Here is a 21,185-nt window from a genome sequence, read left to right on the forward strand (position 1 = left end):
ATGCTTTATTCTCTTGTTTGTGCGCAAGTGCATATATATATATATATATATATATATATATATATATATATATATATATATATTTGTGTGTATGTCTGTGTGCTCTGGGCAGGCCACTAGAGTGTGACAGCAGGCCAGCACAGTGACAGGAGACACCTTGGAGACTGTGACAGGCTGCCAGCTGTACACCATCATTCGGATTTCTCTCTCACACTCAATTCTTCTCTCTCCGCTATTCATCTATCTCCACATACATCAGTTTATTCCCTCTCCTCCATCTGTATTCACTCCATTCAGATTGTACCTGTCTTTTTGTTTTTCCCTTTTCCACAGCTCTACAATTTCTCAGTGGCAGTCAATGGGATTTAAATAATTGAACACTTCTCACTATTTTTTTTTTGTCTTTTCCTGTCAGTCAATGGAGAAATGTTTCTCTCGCTGCCATTTCTTCTTTTGTTTCAGCTTCACTCTGTATTTTATGCCGTTGCTGTGACGTCAGGTGCCCCTCGTCTGACCCATATGGTCTTTGTAACCTGGCTCAGCAGGCACTGATCTCTAAATCCCATCTTCTGTCTTCTACTCTTCTGATCGCTCCATCCCGCCATCCAACGACCTCTTGAACCCCCAGGGGAGGGAATTATCTCTGTCTGACGAGAACAGAGAAGAACCTGGCTGGTGTGCCCCGACCTCACATCCACCTACTCATATGGGCACCCATATCTATACACCACCTAGAGTGCCACTCCGATTCAATGCTAATGCTTCTCTTGGATGTGTCGTGGCATGAAAGCCATCCTCCCTGTGTGTGATTCTGTCCATGTGTCTTACAAAGTACTGCTTATATGTGGGATCCAGCTATGGACAAGCTGCTGATACCGCTGTTCTTTTTGGTTTATTTGTCTAGGATTTGCACAAGAAGTCCACAGAGTGTGACGGTAAATAATCACAAACATCAGCATTCAGAGTATCCAAAGAACCCATCAGTCCACGATCAAAGACCAAGGAGCCTTTGATACAACCACTGCCTCATATTAGACCTAGGAGGATTCCTACATCATAAACTGTGCCCTCTAAAGTAGAAATGTCATTTATATTTCAATTTTATATCCAGTCACAAGAAAACACACACAGAGAAAAAAATAAGACAAAAAGGAACCAAATAATTTCAAAAGCTAACTTGAGGCCACCTGCAGGGCAGTGAAGAAGTATTAGACCCACATACTTGTATTTTCAGTTTTGTTGTTTGGTCACCCTTAAATGTTTCAGATCAAATAGATATATTAAAGAAAAATTACCTGTGTAAAAAATAATTTGAAAAATAGGTTTTCAAATTATGCCTAATGTGTCCCATGTTTAATTATTAAATAACTGCGTCATGAATAATTTTTGCTTCAGTTTCACTTTATGTTCTCAGGCCTGATTACTGCAGTAGAATCAAAAAGTCTCCCATGCAGGCTTACAGATCTCAAAAAGCCACACATCATTGCCCGAAATGAAGAGAAAACAAATATATGGCCTCTATCAGTCTGAAAAGTAGTGCTATTTCTTAGGTTTCAGGACTCCAGCGAACCACAGAGAGAGACAGACATTATTCACAAAATGAGAAAATGCAAAGCTGAGGTAAACCATATAAAATGTGGCCGACTGTAAGCTACAACAACTAATCCAGGAGTTCACAAACAAACCCAGAACAACATCAAAAGCACTGAAGGCCTCACTCACCCGAGTTATGATTTAATAACAAACAAAAGGGGAAAAAAAGCCACTATCCAGATACCTGAATTTTTTTTATCAACTATTCAAACAATTATATCCAAGCATTAACACCATGAGAATGTTCATTGATTGTACATACATAATGACCATTGTTACAGTTCTATGAAAAATGGGTAAGCTGCCATGCCTGATCACTAGGAAGTACAAGGCTGGTAGCATCATGTAGTGGGAGTGTTTTGGTGCAATTGACACATGGCATTATGAGGAAAGAACATTATGTGGGAATATTCAGGAAACTTCTTAAGATGTCAGCCAGGAACTTAAAGCTTGGGTGTAAAGAAACTTCTACTTGAAAAATAATTTGACGGAGAACGTTAGAATATTTAAAAAGTGGCGAGAAAGATCGGATTTCAGCATTGAGACTCATTTAATATCAGAAAGAAAAAAAATATTTATTTTTGTATAGAATACAGAAATATCTGCTTTCTACTATAAATACCTGAATATATATCATTGGCCTTTTAATAAAATAACTGATAGTACCGCTAAGATGATAATCCCAAGCTCCTAAAAAATCTTTGGACTCCAGAGGAACAAAATTTGGTCTCCATGTTAACAAAAATGTTCCTTCGCTTATAATATATCCTGTTAGGTTTTGGATCCCATCAAGATCTAAAATCAAGCAACCATAGCTCCGTCAAACACAGGTGGACAAAGCTGGATATGAAATAGTGGAAACAAAAGGCCATGGATATAAAAAGAGAATGTAATACAAAAGCAGGTATGGGGTTAGAGTGTGTGTGTGTGTACGTGTGTGTGTGACAGAGAGAACACATGACATTTGCATCTCCAGCAGCTTTGGTCTTGGCTATTCCTCATCTGTATGTGCATATTGAGTGAGCCCAGGTGATGCATATGGCACAGAGGTCACACCAGAAAGGGCAAATTCTCATATGAAGCCACAAAAAAATGCATGCATGCGCGTGCATTCCATCCTGTACGCTTATCACATGGCCACATCTAAAACAAATCCATGTAAAGCTGTACACACAGACATGTTATCAGTTATTCATTGAGATGCTCCTAAGGCGGAAGTGGAAACTGGTTATATTTTTTAAAAAAAGGGGGAAGAGATAACACTCCAGTAATAATTGTCCAGGACTTCAAAGGTTTTACTTTAGTGAAGGAGTGTTTTACGTGGCTTGCCATTTAAAGGTTAGGGAAAAGGTGTCATGAATTGTCACATGCACTTTGCATAGTCTTAATTTTCTCATTAGATTTTCCATGTAGCTGTATATCTGAGAATGTATTTATTTGTATTACCTGCTGCATCCAGTCCTGTGTCCCTTTGGAGGTCTCCTGGTGCCAAATGTTATGTGCAGAGTCAGTGAGAGCCACAGCACACACTCTGTTCTTCACCTGCATTTCCCTTTGATTCATCTGCAAAATAAAAGTAAATTCACCTTGTTAGCCTGGATTTAAGCTTACTCATCGCCCATAATGGTATACAGGACACTGCTGTTTAACACATCAACGACAGACAGCTCAGATTATACTTTATTTAAAAAAAAAAACAATATACTCTATAGAAACTGAAAAGGCTACAAAAAAGTAATCTTCAGAAAAATAAGGATATGAATACAAATATCTGAATACGCCTTTTCACTGTGGACTCCCAGTAGACCATGCACAGTCAGCCCACTTCTTAAACCACAATGGCTTTTAAGCCAGAGAATACAGATTCAACCTGGTGTATAGCATAATGTTATAGAGGGAAATATGAAAGAACACAGCTCCACTGTAGCATGTCCTTGGCACGTTCTGTGCAAATGTCCTTTCCCTGTGCACATTAAATAACCTGGTCCCCAGTCTTAATACCCTTTACCTTCAGATGTCACAAAAGAAAGTGCCGTTCACAAGCCCGTCTTCCTATTCCCTTCTGAATGTCAACACTAAGGAAAATGTCACACAAAGGACTTGTTACCACACTACAATAGTCTTCCCACACCACTGCTCCGACCCTAAGGAGTACTGCAGCCAGGTCTAGGGAACAAGCTTTTTCACTTTACCTGGTTTTAAGATAAAATTGTAAGAAAGGGGAACATGATTTGCAACAATAGGATAGCAATCACTTACTGTATATTCTTAGAAACACCGAGACTGAAACTGCACTTTGAGAATAGGATCAGAGTCCACAGAAAGACTGGTCAACAACCAAACATAATAAAGGGTTATTGTTAATGTCATTTTAAAAAAAGGGGGAAAAATAATGTCAAATGGACTTATGTTGGCATTCACTGCTTGGATAAATGGGTAGGAGAGGCCACCGAGAACCAGATGGCAACCACTCGTCAAGATTTTGACAGCGCGGTGCGTCATTAGACAAACATTTATTGCTTACCATTAACACTTGTAAGCCACAAAGAGCACAGAGATCACTGGACTTCGGTGGTTTATTTTTAGAAAGCTGAAATATTTCAAAATAGGACCCTGCCCAAAATAAAGTTATTTCGTGCAAGTCACATTTTTGTCAGTATGTTTTGCCCTTAAGATTAAGACTGAACAAGTATTTGGAGTACCTGACGTAACTCTGTTGTATTCCTTTGCCGTTTTTTGCTTTCTTTTTTTGTAAAGCTATGAGTTTTGATGTTATTCTATAAAAAGTAATTAGGGATATAACTAAGTTCTTCCAGTCTATGTTCACATATTGTGGCATTTATGCTGGTTCTAATGCCAAAAAGCCCTTTCAATTCTGGCAGCAGATCAGGCACCAACTCTACAAAACTAAAGATTATGTTAATTATATATTGTAAACCAATGGTTTCAAAAAGTGTGCTAAGGTTAAATAATTATCTTTCACATCTGGGTCTCAAAATAATAAGCGAGGCATTACTTGCCAGACAAAGTCGCATTCTTGCATCAACTGGATAGCAACTGACAGGTTAGACTTTAACGTGAGATATATAGTCACAATTTAATATTGTGAAATCAAGTGCAAGATGCAGTTGACCCACTGCTGTTAAATGTCTGAATTGCACAAGTTTTACTGTAACTATTTTAAATGCCTCAACAAATTAAAACAGGAGTGTACAGACATAATTTTAACTCATCAATGCAGATCATCCGACTGACGAGCCTTGAATCAGTAAATTTCATTGAAAAGAACCTAGCAAGGTCAGCAGGTAGGTGCAAAAAAGGATGAATATGACAATGAATAGCTGTAATCAAAATGAAAACCTTGCCAGAAACATGTACCTGGTAACACAAAGAGCTTAAATCTTATTCTCCCGACCAATGTGTGGTTGTAAGCATTTTCTCTGTCAAGACTTGTCCTATGAGTGGAGTCATTTAAAAGCTCCTCTCAAAACCTTGTGTCAGCCAAGGTTTTGCTTCATGATGGCTCACTGTTGACTGAACATCTACATAACTGAGGTCAGAAAGCAGGAGAAAGTGAAGTTGTTGCAAGTTAAAAACACATTCACAATTTTCTCTCGTCTCAAAATGGCTAGTTCAAACTATTAACGTAAGAATTTTCAGCATACTTCGGATGTATACTGAAAGAGAATGGGTTTACTTTGCATAATTGAGGATACTGTACTGTTTATTAAGTAGGGTCAATTCAAATATATGCATGACTGAATGGAAATTATTTTTTGCAAAGTGCCTTGAGATGACATTTGTCAATTGGTGCTATACAAATAAATTGAAGTGAATGTTTTATTAGACTTCCTGTGGTTGGAAGCACAAAGTAAACTAAAGTAAACTTGTGTCATGTATTTAACAAAGCCAGCCAGCCTTGAAAGACATCTATCTATCTATATATATATATAATATATCTATCTCTGACTAGATTCCAACATTGAGAACTTGTTAGGCAATGGTAGCAATGCAGCCGTTACGGGCAATAGTTAGTCCATTTTTTTTTTTTTTTTATATAATGCATGATTTACATAACACTACTACTGGTGTATTTATGGGTACTGAAACCTTCTTCTTTACATGAGAGAAATGACAAATAACATAAAAAAAACTGATTTGATTTGTGAAACCTTTGCTAAAAACAACACTTACCCTTTGAGGGCCTACAAGTGAACCACAATCAGATGGAATCAGGAGGTTTGCAGAAACTTACACTTCTAAAGTAAAGAATGTATGAACAATGACTGGCTGGTAGGATACCCATTAATCCAGTCTTTTTCTGCTGTTTGCTGTTTTCTCCATTTGTGAATGATGGGTTCCATGTGCTTAGCTGGAGTCCTAAAAACTTAAAAAGGGCTTTGTAACTCTTTCCAGACTGATTGAGGCCAGTGGTCTCGTTTCCATTCTGTCCTTGAATTCTTTGGATCTTTTTTTTTTTCGACTCCCCAAGTGACAAAATCTGTAGGTTGAAATTTGGCCACAAATGTCTGATCAGTACCAAAGTCAAAGACAAGGAAAACCAGGATAGCTTCATTTGCCTAAAATCAGTTGCTGAATGTCATAAGTATCCAGGACCTGATATCTATTGCCACTTTTGAAGGAATCTCTAAAGAGATTGGAATTAAATCTTGCTGTTGATGCATTTAAAACTTGTACGTCTCGTTATTCTGTGCTTTTATGTTTAAAATTGTTTTTACAGTGATTTGCAGTGCATACTTTGCCAAAACCCTTGGAGAGTTTTAGTCTCAGTAAGCGTTTCTTTAAGTAAATGTTACAAGAAATGTAATGAAACAGTTTGGTACAAAACCTACATTAAAACACAGTTGGCTGTAATAACAGCTGAGGAGTAACAGGTTCAAGAATGCTGTCAGCTGCGTGGCCCTGAACTACTGTAATCTGGACACCCACTGGGTCCCATGTTTTACAAGCCTGAACGACAACTGTGGTTAGCTGTATGGTGAACGTATAATCCAACTTGTACCATAACTTGTAAATATTTAGAACCATGAAGCCACATGCTTCCATGTGGATGTGACTCTTATCTGTCCTATCCCATGACTCCTTCAGTTATCCTGTAATGTTGGAGTTAGACATGTACCGTTATTCAGAAGGTTAAATCTGCTAATTCCTTATGTAACTGTAGACAGCAGCTTTAACAAGAGAAGGAGCCAGCTGTTGTGACCAGTGCTCGAACGGGCAGGGAAAAGGGAGGAGAAACATGTGGAAATACTTGTTGAACCTAAAACCAACACACAGATGTTGAAACATTTGGCAGTTCCTTTTATGCTACATCAGCTTGATATACTGAGTAAAACTCAGGTGGGTGTTGGGCAGACGCTAATAAATGGTTTAAAGTGATATGCACAGCAGAACAAAAGGAAACAGCAAGATAGGAGAACAGAAACAAGACTGGGCAACAGACACATACTTTTATTAATGTCCATCAGAAATGTTATTTTTCAGTTTTAGCTCATTTTAAAATCAAACTTAAAAAGGGTTAAAACCCATCTTTTAGTCAGCTTTTGTGCTCAGAAAAAAGATAAACGGGATTAAACTACATTTTTAACCATGCTATTTTAAACAAACTCTCTAATAATGAACTGGATTTCTTTCAATTTTATATTTCAATGCAGCATGATGGCAAACTCAAAAATAATAAGGCAGAGTTGAATTCACCCAAACCTCAAATAAATTTAAACTCTACATGAACTATGAAATCCTTGACCCTGCTAATAAACTCTTTCTGTGATTACTCAGCAGAAGAACTGGTTGCCAAAAACACCCACCCACATGACAGATTCTGACCCCTGTGATACAAAAGGCTAAATCCAGTTTTTTTTTTGTTTTCCCCAAGTTCTGTGAAAACATCAGAGGCCACACGTTAAGCAAAACAGACACATTTAGAAGTAAACTTTACCTAGAAGCCTTACCTTAAACCTGACTTCTCGCAAGTCCTACATAGAAGTACACTTTAATTTACAAAGTGTCTTCTTCCAATAAAGCCTAAATCTAGAGAATGACATGCAATTGATTGTGTCTAAAGGGGAAAAAAAAGGGAACATTTGGGAACTTAGACAAACTATATACTCATAAAAGGTTTTTTTGGCTGTGGCAGTGGTGCAGGGGCAAAACAGGTGACCCACACACATGTTTGAGTCCCAGCCTGTTGATCTTTGCCACATGTCTTCCCTCAAAGTTAAATATTTTTATATATTTTTTATTTACTAGAACAACATAAAGGAGCATATACTTGAAAAGTGCAAGGAAGATAAAGCATGGTCTCCAAAATATTAAGCAACTTCTATAAAGTCCAGCACACACTTATAGTGATAGCTCTCCATGAAGGCCTCAGAGATTTGCAACAGAGAACATTAATGAAAACCAAGAAACGCCACAGACGAATAACATATACGAATTTGGGGAGGTTTATTCTGAGCATCACATGGAGCACCTCCAAAATGGAGTGAGCACAACTGCAAATCTACCAAGACACAGCTGTGCACCTAAACTGTAAAGGTGAGCATTAATCAGAAAAACAGTAAAGAGGTCAATGATAACACCGATACACTGCACTTAATGTTACACATACCATCCCCACCAAAAGGTGGTGGCAGCATATAGTATGGCAATATTTTTCTGGAACAGAAAAAAGGAAAAGTTGAGACAGAGTTGGAGGAATGATGGATGGCGCTAAACACAGGGCTGGATAATCTGGTGTTGGCTGGGCTGAATAAAAGCGTATGCCACACTTTTTAAATTTTTATTTGCAAAGAAATTTACAAACAATGTCACATTACGAGCAGTTTTCCTTTTTCTCCTGCAGAAAAACATCTCCACAGCATGATGCTGCTACAAGTTATGCGCAGTCTAAAATTTGAAGTTTGTGGTTGTAACTTTAAAAAATGGTACAAAAAAATAAAAATTAGGGAGCATTACTCTTTTTGCAAGTCATTGTATGAACAATGTTTATTTATGAAGGAAAGTAGTTGAAATAAGCAACAAGACATCATTTAACAGCATGCTAAACTAATCCCTGGTTGAGATAAATACTTAATTTCTTCCCTCTCACTGTGATACTCCCTTGCTCATGACTGCTCCAGTGAAGCTACATCTAAACACCGGTAAAAAAAAACATAAAGACAATTATTTAGGCCTTTGATAATTACATGTCAAAGGCACCAAAAGCCACTAGATAATTGGACAAAAAAATGAATAGCAACCCACAATGGAGTTCCCTGCAGGGAGACAGGCACACTCATCCCTGGAAAGAATGCTGTGCGAGAGAAAAGAGAAATACAGACAAAGACAGGAAGATGAGAGCTCTTTAAGGGGCCTTGCTTACTGTCAAATAGTCACTGTGAAAAGCCATAATTATACACAGAACAAGTGCAAATAGAGAGGTGCAAAAACGAGGAAAAAAAAAAACCTCCACAAGAAAACGAGGGAAAGACAGAAAAAAATGAGTAAAAAATATTCTTAGTGAGAAAGAGTGAAGACTGAGCAGAAGCCAATGAGAAGGAGGAGAGAGTGTGTGCAAGAAGCACCCCATGATGATGGCAGTCAGGGACAAGGCTTATAATGTGGCTGCGCCACACACTGCCAACAGCCACAGATAATCTAGGACTACCCACTGAGCACTGAAGCGCTGCTTAAATATTTGATTGATTAACTGTCCTGTTGCTGCCAGAGAGTAAGAGGAGCACGTCTGAGACGCCAAGGCGAGTACAGAAGAAAACAAACAAACATGGATGTGGGTGCACACCGGAAGGTTTGAAAACACATGGCACACCAACATGTACACCCCCCGAAATCTCAACACAAGAACAGGGGAAAGGGGCACAAACACAGACTTGTGCTCACTGAAAGCATGTGTGGGCTCTGCAGAGACTGTGGCGAAGGCTAAGAAGCAAGAAAAAAAAATATGAAAGCCATCTGAAACTCTAGCAGGCTTTGGTTTACATAATATATTATTTTTCTAAATTAATGTGAAAAATAATCATTTTTTATTATTATTTTTTTTAATTGAGCTAATTTTTTCTGTCTTAGAAAAATTTTGATGGGATTTTTACAGGAACAAGGTTTACGAGTCATCCCTCTTAGTCTTGTCAATCTGCTGCCAGTGACTGATATAAGGTCAGAGTTACAGTGCAATATACTCTGCTACTTTAACTAACCTGTCTGTGACACACACACACACACACACACACACACACACACACACGCGCAAGCAAACTACAATCAGGACATCCCTGGCTGTGAAAACACAGGCAGCTGGCCCCCCACGCTCCAACACCCTCCACAGGAAGAGACAACACCAGCGCTTCCTGTGGCTTTGAAGCAGCGGCCCCAGGTCTCCTGTTGGTCCCTGGCTTCCTTTGTCTTAACCACAGGAAGGAAGCCCTCTCCAGCACGAGGCCACGGGCCTCCAGGGAGCGACGGGCAGCGTGTTTGTGAACGTGCATGTAGTGTTGTGGGAGTGTGTAGGGGTTTTTGCTCACTGAGGTCATGTGCATTTACTCGCAGATTTTTTTCCTCTCTGACTCTCCGGTGCATGAACTTTGGTTGTGGCGAAGGAGTGGGGACGGCAGGAGAGAGCAAGAGAAAACTGCGATAACTTCCCTTTCTTTTTTCCTCTTTCCTTTCATGGCTGCCAAATGCATGATGCAGAGAAGATGAGAGGAGAGGGGGGGCAAATAACTAAATTGTGTGAGCAACGGCACTGGACACTTGGTAACAGGAGGTGGTAAGCGAATTCACATGTGTTAAAGCGATTTCTGCGCACACACATACGCAAAGCACACATTTTCGTACAAATAAGAGTAAGACACACTAAAAAAATCAGTGGGGGCAGTGAGGAAAAGGAAGGCCAATAAATATTTACTGACACAGCAGAGGTGGAGAATGGTTGTCCACTGGTGGAAACAAAAGGCAGAGGATGAGGAGCGGCATGCCAGGAAGCCTGCCGGCTATGGGCGCTCTGCCCTGCCTGTGCCCGCGTGGAAAAACAAGAGGCAGACGGGAAGACGAAACAGGAAGGAGGGATGGACGGAGAAAGGAAGTAAGGAAGGGAGAGAGTTTTAAGGGAAAAATCCACATAGTTTATATGTAATACACCCCCGAAGAAAGATGTTCCTTTAATTAAAAAAAAAAAAAAAAAATCTGTTAAGGAAGAATTGGAGACCAGCATGCAGAGTACAGACTGATAAAATGATGAGTTACTTTCTAAGCTCAAAGCACTGTTTAGTGGAAATTACAAATAGATGGCAGTAAGTCATAACTTGATCCAAGTATGTTCATACTGCACAGTGGATCCACATAATACTCGATTGAGGCTGCTCTTGCTTGTTTTACTGCATTCTGGATCCGATCAGCATGTGGTTCTGCTGAGGCAGTAAAGAAGCTCATGTTGCTTTCCTAGCGGTTTTCAGCTTGTCTGCCTTGTTTGGTCTTGCGTCTCTCATTTTCCTCAGATTCTCCACCGGGCTTAGGTCATCCCAGTTTTAATGCCAATCAAGCACTAAGTGACACAACAGTTATTAAACCACATCATGCAAAAAAAAACAAAAACAAAAACAAAACAAAAAGAAAACATAAAAAAAAAAAAAAACAGGTCTCTGGTTCAGGATTACCTTACAGAAAGGAAATGGGAAAGTACTAGCCAATGTTCTGGAAACATCTGTGTGTGGTGGTTCTTGGAGCACCCACTTTAGTTGTAGTACATGTCCTTATGAGTGTCTCTCATACACCTGAGTGGATATTTCTACAGAATACTCTTATGCGTACCTCCGTCCTGAGAGACTTTTTCCTTCCACTTGACTTTCTATTAACATACAACAGTTTGAGAATAGTGATTCTTTTGGAAATGTGTGTGTAATAAAGCCGCATAGCGGAGTTTTGCTTTCCAAATCAAAATTTGAAAATTAATTAGGGTTTAATGACTCGTGTATTCAGAATATATTTTAAAATTGCAAGCTGCTAGTGGTAGCTGGCCTCTTCACATATAACCTGATATTCGTCTAGTAAAAGTTTAAAATGTCAACCAGGAAATGTGTAAGATTCCAGTGGGTTTTCCACATGACTGAAATCTCTATGTCACAATGGCATTACATTCATATCTTTCAGACCTAATAAACCAAGAGGCCACTCAAACACAGGGCAGCGCATCATAGTTAACTACAACAGAATTTAATTACCGTGCCATTGACATTTGCACAGCAGTAAGTGTTATTAATATGAGCTCACAACAGTTTGATCAATTTACACTGTCACCACAAGGGTTGGCAGTCACCGATTCATTCGCCCTCATTATACCAACGATATTCCTTTGAAATTCACTGTGAAAAGAAGTTAACAGTCAGAAGGCAAACAACGTTCTGCCTTTTAGCTTTAGTAATACCAGAAATCCTCAGAATCATATGGTCTAATTAGGCACTGTTCGTAAAGAAAGACTAATTAAAATTTAAATTAATTAAAACCCAATATAATTAAGAAAACTGGTACAACATTTTCCAACCAAATTTTACTCATTCTTTTGAAAATTTTAAGTTAAATTAGCAGCTTTAGTTAACAGACTTGAGTTGCTATATATTAAACAGGCCTTTCTTCGTTCTTCTGAAAGTGCGTCTTTTTGTCTTTCTCATCGTCTCCTAACCCTCCGGCTATGCTGTAAAATAGAAACCTAACCTCAATATTTTTCCTCACGGTGCTGGGACTTGCTGGCCCATTAAATTCCCCTTCCCATGTGTCAGCTTGCATATTTCCACCATGAAATTTTCGTATAATTAAACTTTCTTAATGATTTATAAGCTATAATAATAGCCGTAAGTATTTCAGAGCAGGTTAAAGGGGACAGCCTTTAAGTGTGCACCAGGGGCTGACCCTGTTTTAACATAGTTTCGGTTCGGCAATTCTCAGCTGGATATGAGGATGGATAGGCCAAGGGAGACTGGGATTGATGAAGGGAGGGAGTGAGCGAGGGGTCCTAACAAGGGTGGGATGCTAGAGGAGGCTGAGACCTTTCTGTGTGGTAACTCTGGGTTATACAGTCATCTAGGAAAAACAAGGGCTCTCGGTAACTTTGCTTGGAAGGAGGCATGCGGCCATGCACATGAAGAGTGAGCAACAGAATTAAACCAAATATATAGATGAACTAAGAAAAAATAAGCCCACTTCTGAGGAATCTGCATCTAAATGATGGACACAAACAGTTCACATGCATGTTCTAGGGCACAAACACACACACACACACACACACACACACAGTGAGACACACAGATGTTTGCTCTCTGCTGCCTCTCTGATGGCGAGGCTGATATGATTGCCACTTAGGAAATCAGTGTGTTTTCACACCACTCTCAGCTCTGCCAGAGCTAATGTGTTAAATATCCATCGGGTACGGCTGTCCATTTCTAAGACGCACAGACGCAGGCAGCCTCGGGGGCCGATGAACACTTGATTCCTTGTACTAACCGAGCTCAGATTTGGCAGTCGTGTGTACGTTTCTCAACTGGGGTACAGCGAAAAAAATATTACACCACACACTGATGTGGAGCTCTCCCTCGATTCTTCTAAATATGTTGTGAGGAGCTAAATTTTAACAATTGTGTCACTTTTTTTTACCTCTTGTTATCAACAAAGACCTAGTTATTATGTGTTTTTTTTAATACTCACACTTACGTTCCATAGAAATAGTTGTTTATGCTGTGCCATATTAACACAACGTCCAGCTTCTGTATGCATTTTCAAAGGGTATGGGCTGCTTATCGCAAAATCTACCAAAAATCTCTGAGGACGGTTTTTCACCTCAGGTGTGAATGTGTGAAGAGAAAGAGAAGGAAAACAACAAATTTGGAAGCGCCTGCTGTCCAGGACATTACTGGCCAATAGGTGTGTGTGTGCGTGTACGTGTGCGTGTGTGTGTGTGAGCTACAGGATTTGAAAACTCAGTCAAGACGTTTTATGTAAACTCACACAACTCAACTAAAAGCAGTGCAAATAATATAAGTTTTAAGAAAATTAAAAGAAAAGACAGCGTTGATGAAAATGATAAACAGTGTTCCTCAAGTCCTTAATGTCTGCCTGTCTGCTTTACTGAGGGACGCGGAAAAAATAAAGGCTGAAATGAAGGAATTAAATAAATAGACGTTCCCTACGAACCTCCTGACCTCAAAGAAAGTGGTAGATGAATAAGAACTACAGAAAGACACTAAAGTAAATTGAGGTATATTACAAACTGAAATTATCTTTCAAATCATGGCTCATGGCAAAAACACTTTTTAGAGTGAAGTTGAGTCAGAACTAGAGAGAGAAAAGAGAAAGAGTACACAACAAGCGTTGCCTAATTAATTAAAAACTTGGAGATCTCAAGATATAAAAACTGTTCTTAATGTTAAAAAAAATACCTAAATGCATACAATTTAAAAAATGTTGCAGGAGATCCTTTTGATATCTTAAAAAAGTAACACAATTAACAGTAAATCAACTAACCAATTAAGGAACAGAAAAGCCCACTTTAAATTCCAACTTAGTGAAAATTATATTGAAAAAATATCCTAAATGTAAAATATACTAAATACAAAAGTGTAATCCTAACACAATCTTTTTTTTTTTTTTTTTTTTAAAAAAACCCATAAAAATCTGTTGTGAAAATTGAAGAAAATAATCAGTATGGCAAATTAAAAAAAATCTGTTTGTGATAGACAGGTCACATAACCAAATGTCTGAAATCTCCCCCTAATTATGAAATTCATCAAAACTAAAAACCTCAATAATTTCAATCTCAATCAACAGTGGCTGATTACATTGTTCTGTCTGAGTTCAACAAAAATCCAATAAAAGTTAGAGATGAGCTTTGAAATATTACTGGGAACAACGACATTAGTGATTCCTTTTCTCTATTGGACTCAGAACTACTGCACTTATCATTTAACATTTTTGATCAATATAGATCCTAATTAGTCAAAACAGGAACTAGCAGGGAAAATATCAAGGAAAACTGAAAATCAGTATTGGCCAGGTGCATCTCTAATTATTTACTTTGATAAATTATTTTTCAAAATTTCCTGAAACTACTGCACCTCTGTCAGGTCTTTGTTTTCATCTGAAGCTGATATACATTTTGCATCAATGATTTTTTGAGAAAATTCAAAGTAAAATTTATAGCTGTGTGATGGAAAAAAAAATAAATAAAAAAGAACGGAAATTGTTTTTAAGTGAGTTTTTAACTGTTGATTAAAAACAACACCTGGGAGAAGGATGAGATAGAATAAACGAACACTAAGCGCATGCACAAACACCCAACCCGGCACAAAGCATATTATTAATCATATTAAAAAAAAAAAAAGCAATTAAATCAAAGTGGTATAGAGCCTGAAGCGATGAGAACTGTCAATTCTGCTGGAAATGCCAGCCAAGATTACGGATGGGTTTGTGGATTCCACGAACCTCTTTTTTTTTGATTAGGGAGTCAATTATTTCGTATTACTGAAGATGCTATTTCGAAAAAAAGACCTTGTCAGTCAATCACGTGAGAAATCCTGAAAAGCATGAATAAACCCTTAAAGAAAGAGATGGAGGCAATGTGTGTGTGTGTATGTGTGTGAGGGGAGATATTTCACTGACCCTACTCCCTATCCAAACTCCTACTTGTGGTAAATTACCTTTTAACTACTGCACCTCTGTCAGGTCTTTGTCAGCGTATGGTAATTAGGGGCCTTCAGTGTGATGCATTTGAAAAGAAAATTTATTTATTAGTTTATCTCACATAGAGTGTCATTTGCACTGAGCTGAAGGTAAGTTTGAATGTGGTTATTATCTTGTCATTTTCACACTGAGTTTTCTTCTTTTTCTTTTTTTTCCCCCCTTTCCCTAGACCATGTATCTGCGCCTGTGTAGGTTTTGTGTGTTTGTGCGGTGTATGCATGTCAGTAAGGATGAACTCTGTCTTATTTGATGCCAGGTAACGGTCTACTGTGTGTGTGCGTATGAGAGCAGATGGACAGGAATGAGCGTTCATACTTACGTAAATTTTAATATACATTTATAAGAGTGTGTGTGTGTGTGTGTGTGTGTGTGTGTGTGTGTGTGTGCGCTTTAGCTGCATACAGCAATGAAAGGCGCGCGCAGCACATTTCTCCCATCTTCTTTGTTCTGTGTTGGGTTTGACACCTCTAAACAATAACAGCGCTTCACTTCGCCCAGCCCCAACCCACCACCAATCACACTGTATGGACGGAAGCTGCCAATTAGCACCATCAAACCCCCTTTATCATCTGTCTGCCTAAGGAGAGAAAACAGAACAAATCAATAATTCAAAGTTTCTCTTGAAAATGCACTCATTCATTAAAAAGACTTAAGGATGCATGAAGAAGGAGCGCATTAAAACTAATTGCAAGGTATGGTTTGAGTGTATGTTAAGGATGCAAAGAAAAAAAAAAAACAAGTAGAGTACCACTGGAGAAGCTGTGGACCCAGAAACAAAGATCTACACCTTCTTTGTATTGTCTCAGACTTCAGGGTGTGAAGCTGATCTTTATTTTCGGTCTGCCTGCTCCTTGACCCGACCTGAAGGCAATCAAGCTCCTCTGCATAAGTTGCGAGGTTTTTGGAGAACCAGCTTTCATGCATTCTTTTCATCATCCAAAAAAAAAAAAGGCTCCAACACTCCAGACACTTCTTCCAAAGCTACGGCGGCCAACAGGCAGCACAGAGCAACCTGGAGTGCAGAGGCCGACATGGTGGGGAGGCTGTCACGGAGAAAAGGTCTCTGAAGGCTGGAGGTGAGTCGAGTTAACTGGGAGATGACTGTCGCTCCACTCGGTTGTCCAAGCCCTTTTCATTAACCCGAACCCTTGGGTTCACCAAACAGAAACAAAGGATGATAGCGAAGACAGTGGGGGGATGAGGACAGGAGGTTCTGGACTAGTCCTGTGTGGCAACCACAAGAGACCCTGGTGCCTGCTTGCCTTTCTCTCTGTCTGTCTGATGGCAGATCTATGTCACCCTTTACAGACAGGGGACCTGCTTTAGGAAGGAAAAAAATCAAGCATAAACAGGAAGGCAAGCACAGACACACAGACATACTTGCAAAAAGATACAGCGAAAAGCCTCCTGAATGAAAGAGGGGGGTAACAAAGGACAGGCAGTGCCCCCTAGTGTTTTCATCAAAGAGAATTCCAACCAAATCAACTTATCCATGCTAGACACAAAAACAAATATAAAACAGGGGGAAGAAGGCAAAGGCTAAAGGTGCTTCTAGTTGAAGGAAGAATTTAAATGTGGAGATGGCTGTGTGTCCAGCGACAAGTCCCAGTTCTTGTACTCTGTGAGACACAAGAACTGGGACTGAAGGGAATATATGTGGGCTTTAGTTGAGTGGTTGGAGGAGGGCGGATGGGGGGCGGGGGGTCAAAACTGTCTGACAGCTTTAAGACACTTTTTAATTTTCAGGGTTATGGGGGCAACAAACCCGAAAAGGGGGAGGCAGGCCCTCCACGAGAGCCAACAACAGATGACAGACTAAATATGAGAGCAAAGCACAGACACACAACGTGAGACCTGCACAGTACAGATGGTTTAAACAATATTTTAAGGCTATAACTCTAAAGCATACAAAGCACTTTTTAAAAAATAGTAATATCTAGCCAGTTATATATTAACCACGGCAAAAGGATTATACCTCCCCCAAAAAACTACAAGATTTATTTTTTTAAGATTGATACTTTTGTCTATTGTAAACTTTGAATATGTAGTTTAGAAATGTAGAAATCTCATTATTTGAATTTTCACATGTGCAAGGCTTGAAAGTGTTAAGATGATCATATTGTAAATTTAAGATGCACATGAATAACAAAAATACCTTCAGTGAGTTAATTTAATAGTTATAAATTCAGAACCAACTTCCTTGACTTAAAACAATGTTTTTTTGACTTGCATACAAATCCAGAGCTTTCCGTACTTAGATTGTGTTACTGCATGTTTTGATCTTTTGACTGTGTGTTTTATGACTTTGTATTTTTTGTGTTTTTATGATGTAAATCACTCTGAATTGCCTTGTTGCTGAAATGTGCTATACAAATAAACTTGACTTGGCTTAATACTGAAATTCCTGATTTAAATCCCTTCATGGCAAACACAGACTTTCTTAAGAACTCTTGGCTTAACATAAGAAAAAAAAAACAGATTGGAGCAACAATAAATGGATGACTATAGAGATTAACTAAATGTAATTTCAGACGTTGTCTGGGAAGATGGTTACATCAACATTTTAAGAAAAAATAAATAAATAAAATAATTTTATGACCTCTTCCGAGTGTGAAGACACCCTGAACTTTTCAAATGAAAACAACATAACAAATCTTTTGAAGATGGCAGACATTAAAATGAAGGAAAACATTCCAAAAAAGAACAATTTAAAAACAATGGGTTGGTGCATGTGTGTCACCAAGGCCTTCCCCACAACGAGATCTATATTCAGCTGACTGACACGTCAAAGAGGCTCTATGCAGCCTCTCAGTCTCTCTGCCACTTTTGACTAACTTTATTTCATAACCCCATCACATTTTACAGCATATAAAATGGCACATAAAACACATCATATCTATTTCCAGTGTCAACTTCCTTGCCTAAAAGTTAAATGTTTTAGTGCAGGTACATTCCCAAAACATGCCTCTCAAAATGGCCGTTAAGTCAAACAAGGCTACTGAAATTATACATAAAGTGGCAATGGGTGAGCTCAAAAGGTGGAATGGTGGGTACCAAGCTTAAAGGGCAGAAAAAACATGAACTTCTCTCTGCTTGTTCTGTTCAAACACACCAGCTGAGAAGAAAGCACACAATTTGCAGGTAAGGCATTGCAACAGAAGAATCTTAAAACATAAATAAAAATATGAACAAGATATTAGTGAACCTGCCACTGAGGGTTTGGGCAAGGCAAAACAAATAAGGAAAAATTCTGTTTTCTAAAGGTTTAGAAAAAGGTTCCGAATGAGGACTGCTAGATGCAGATGCAGAATCTGAAAGTAAAAAAGAAAGAAAAAGTCACAAAAGGAGACAAGAAATGCCATAAAGGGACAAAGGGCTCAAACTTCAACCCTGAAGTCAATAAGTTCACTGACATTTGCACCAGGACTGATCGAGCTGCGCCTCACGGGTTTCAGAAACACCACTTTCCTTCCTTTCAGTAGCACACTATTTTCTTTCTTACATTTGCCATGGAATGACACCATTCACACACTTTACTGCAGAAGAAAAGAAAAAAGCTGGATTCAAAGGGTTGATTTTGTAAGATGCGTGTGTGACAATTTGTAACCCTGCAGCCAAAGTTCCTCTCCTATCATTCTCTGCTTTCGAATGGCAAAATTAACCAGGGGGGGGATGGGAGAAATGACATGTGACAAGTGAATAATTTGAGCTGTCAACACGTCATCTTCACCACATTCAAACCTCATGTCAACCACTTGTATTCTCTCTCTGCTGAAGGTGACCTGGGTCGTAACCAAATAGCACATCCAGACACAGCAGGTGAATGTTTTTGAAATGCCACAGCGGCAATGCAGAATGTGAGACAAGGGAAGGCAAGAGAGAGCGCAAAAAGACAGTGAAATCTGCTGAGGCTTTTTTTAAACTTTGAACTTCAGCAGAAAACAATAGTTTGTCATGTTTTTTTTTTTTTAAATATACATACTATCTGAAAAAAGGGGCCTTACACCAAGCTGAAATACCACAATTTGCCAATAGATACTTTTTCCAGAGTCAGAAAGCATCTATCATTAAGTCAAGTTTACAACTAATATATCTTATAACCAATGCTGAAGAAAAAGCTTAGGTGAAGAAATAGATGGAGGAGAAGTTAATTAAGAAAGAAAAACAAAAAAGCAAAGAAGCAACAGGAGATGTACACTTCATCAATAGGTAAATGATAGAAAGAGAGGGCAGCAAGACTGACAAAGAACGGAATTGGTGGAAAATTTTGTTCATTAGAGATCATGGCAGAAAACAAGAAATGAACACGAAGAGTGAAATGACCTGGACAATCTTGCTCAATGAGAATAAAAGAGCGAGAAAACAGTAGGATGGAGAGAGGAGAGCGAGACCTTGCTACTGAGCTAACGAGACGGGAGGAAGAGGAAAACCAGACAAAGCGGCACGCTGCTTTTACAAAGCAGGAACAAAGAGAAGCGATGCATCATGGGAGTCTGAGCCTTTCGCCACCAGTGACGCCATGTAGAGGTGGCCTGATGTTTTAGTCAAATACATGTTTAAAAAATGAGATTCAAATGTTTTTTTCATCTCATTTTTCAAAAAAAATATTTGAATCTCATTTTCTCATATTCAAATATGAGATTTAGATGAGAAAAATAATACTGTATAGAACATAACCTTTGGGTATTCAAATGAAATATAACGTTCCTAATTGTTAACTTTATTTGACATCCTAACTACCTGTTGCTATCAGTGTCTTTTATATCAGTGTTTTTTATAAGACACTGTAGTGTTATATGTTTTATAAGAAAAAAATATAACACTACTGAAAATTTCTGTACAGTAATTCTAACTTAAAACAACATATAGGTAGTTGTATTTATTGTACCGCAATCCGACTGGAGAGCCGTATTTTAAAGTGAACTTGCACTTCTTCAAACTTTGTACAGAAAATTGTTTCTGTTGTATTCTTCTATTCTGCTTCATTTTCAAATTATATCTCACCTCTATAAATAAACTGACTGTAAAACAATCACCACTGAATTAATAAACTATTATGAAAATGATTAATTTCATATATTTTGACAAGAATTCAAAGAAATTTCCATTTATGTACATTTAATTTTAGTGAAGTGCTTGGAAGGAAGCGCAAACTGAAGAAAAGATGAGGCAGTGGCAGCAGGTGTGAATTGTTTCGCTTGTTTTTGTTTTCAAACTTTACTGGAAGATTTGCTCTAAAGTTTTTCATCTATCTGCTGTGACTCCTAGTTGCCCCTGTTTCTTTTCCTCTTCCTCTCCCTCCCTTTCCATGTCAGTCGCTCTCTCTTCCTCCGGCAGGTCTGATATGCCAGAGCTGCAGCTGAACTCTGAGTAGCACTGTCTCCGGGAAAAAAACAAAGTGATCAATGTGAGAAGGCACGGGGCGCTCACGGACAGGCCAATCAATGGTGGAAAGAACCTTGCCCAGGGCCTTATGCAAATGGAAGCACGTCCTGTAACCTCAGGAGTGAACATGCGCACTAGATCAATGGGACGAGGGTAGAACCTTACAGCAAGATCAGCCTCAGCCAGTAAATATGTAATGATGAATCCCTGAAGATTTAACTGAACTCAAATGAACTTCATCCAGCTCGCTGTCTTATATCACAAAAAGGCGAAAGAGACCTTGTTGTGAAGAGGTGGGGTGGAAGGTGGGTGGAGCGGGACAAGTGAGATTAGACAGCCTTTGCAAAGTGATGCACTGAGGACAGATGGATTTTGCACTGTCTTGTCGCTTGTGATGAAGAAAAACAACAATAGCGAGAGAGAGAGGAAAAAAAAACAAGTGAGAAAAGACGTTCAAATAGTCA

At 38.7% G+C, this 21,185-nt stretch overlaps 1 protein-coding gene and 1 long non-coding RNA gene across 2 annotated transcripts in view; both read right to left on the reverse strand.

Moving 5' to 3' along the window:
• LOC106958135 (protein FAM172A-like) overlaps positions 1-21,185 on the reverse strand; it is a gene marked incomplete at its 5' end in the record, with an annotated part of 84,542 nt that overhangs the window by 52,700 nt on the left and 10,657 nt on the right. Inside the window, one exon of the mRNA XM_015049897.1 lies at positions 3,040-3,156. Coding sequence (XP_014905383.1) covers positions 3,040-3,156 — 117 coding nt within the window. The remainder of the gene's footprint in view (positions 1-3,039; positions 3,157-21,185) is intronic.
• Positions 16,077-17,995, reverse strand: LOC106958138 (uncharacterized). Its single transcript, XR_001427092.1, has 2 exons — positions 17,870-17,995; positions 16,077-16,656 (listed from the first exon to the last, which is right to left on the reverse strand). It is a non-coding gene; the product is annotated as an uncharacterized LOC106958138 (long non-coding RNA).

Source organism: Poecilia latipinna, unplaced genomic scaffold (genome assembly GCF_001443285.1).
Source record: "Poecilia latipinna isolate Pla-1442-1.1 unplaced genomic scaffold, P_latipinna-1.0 Scaffold964, whole genome shotgun sequence".
NCBI lineage: Eukaryota > Metazoa > Chordata > Actinopteri > Cyprinodontiformes > Poeciliidae > Poecilia > Poecilia latipinna.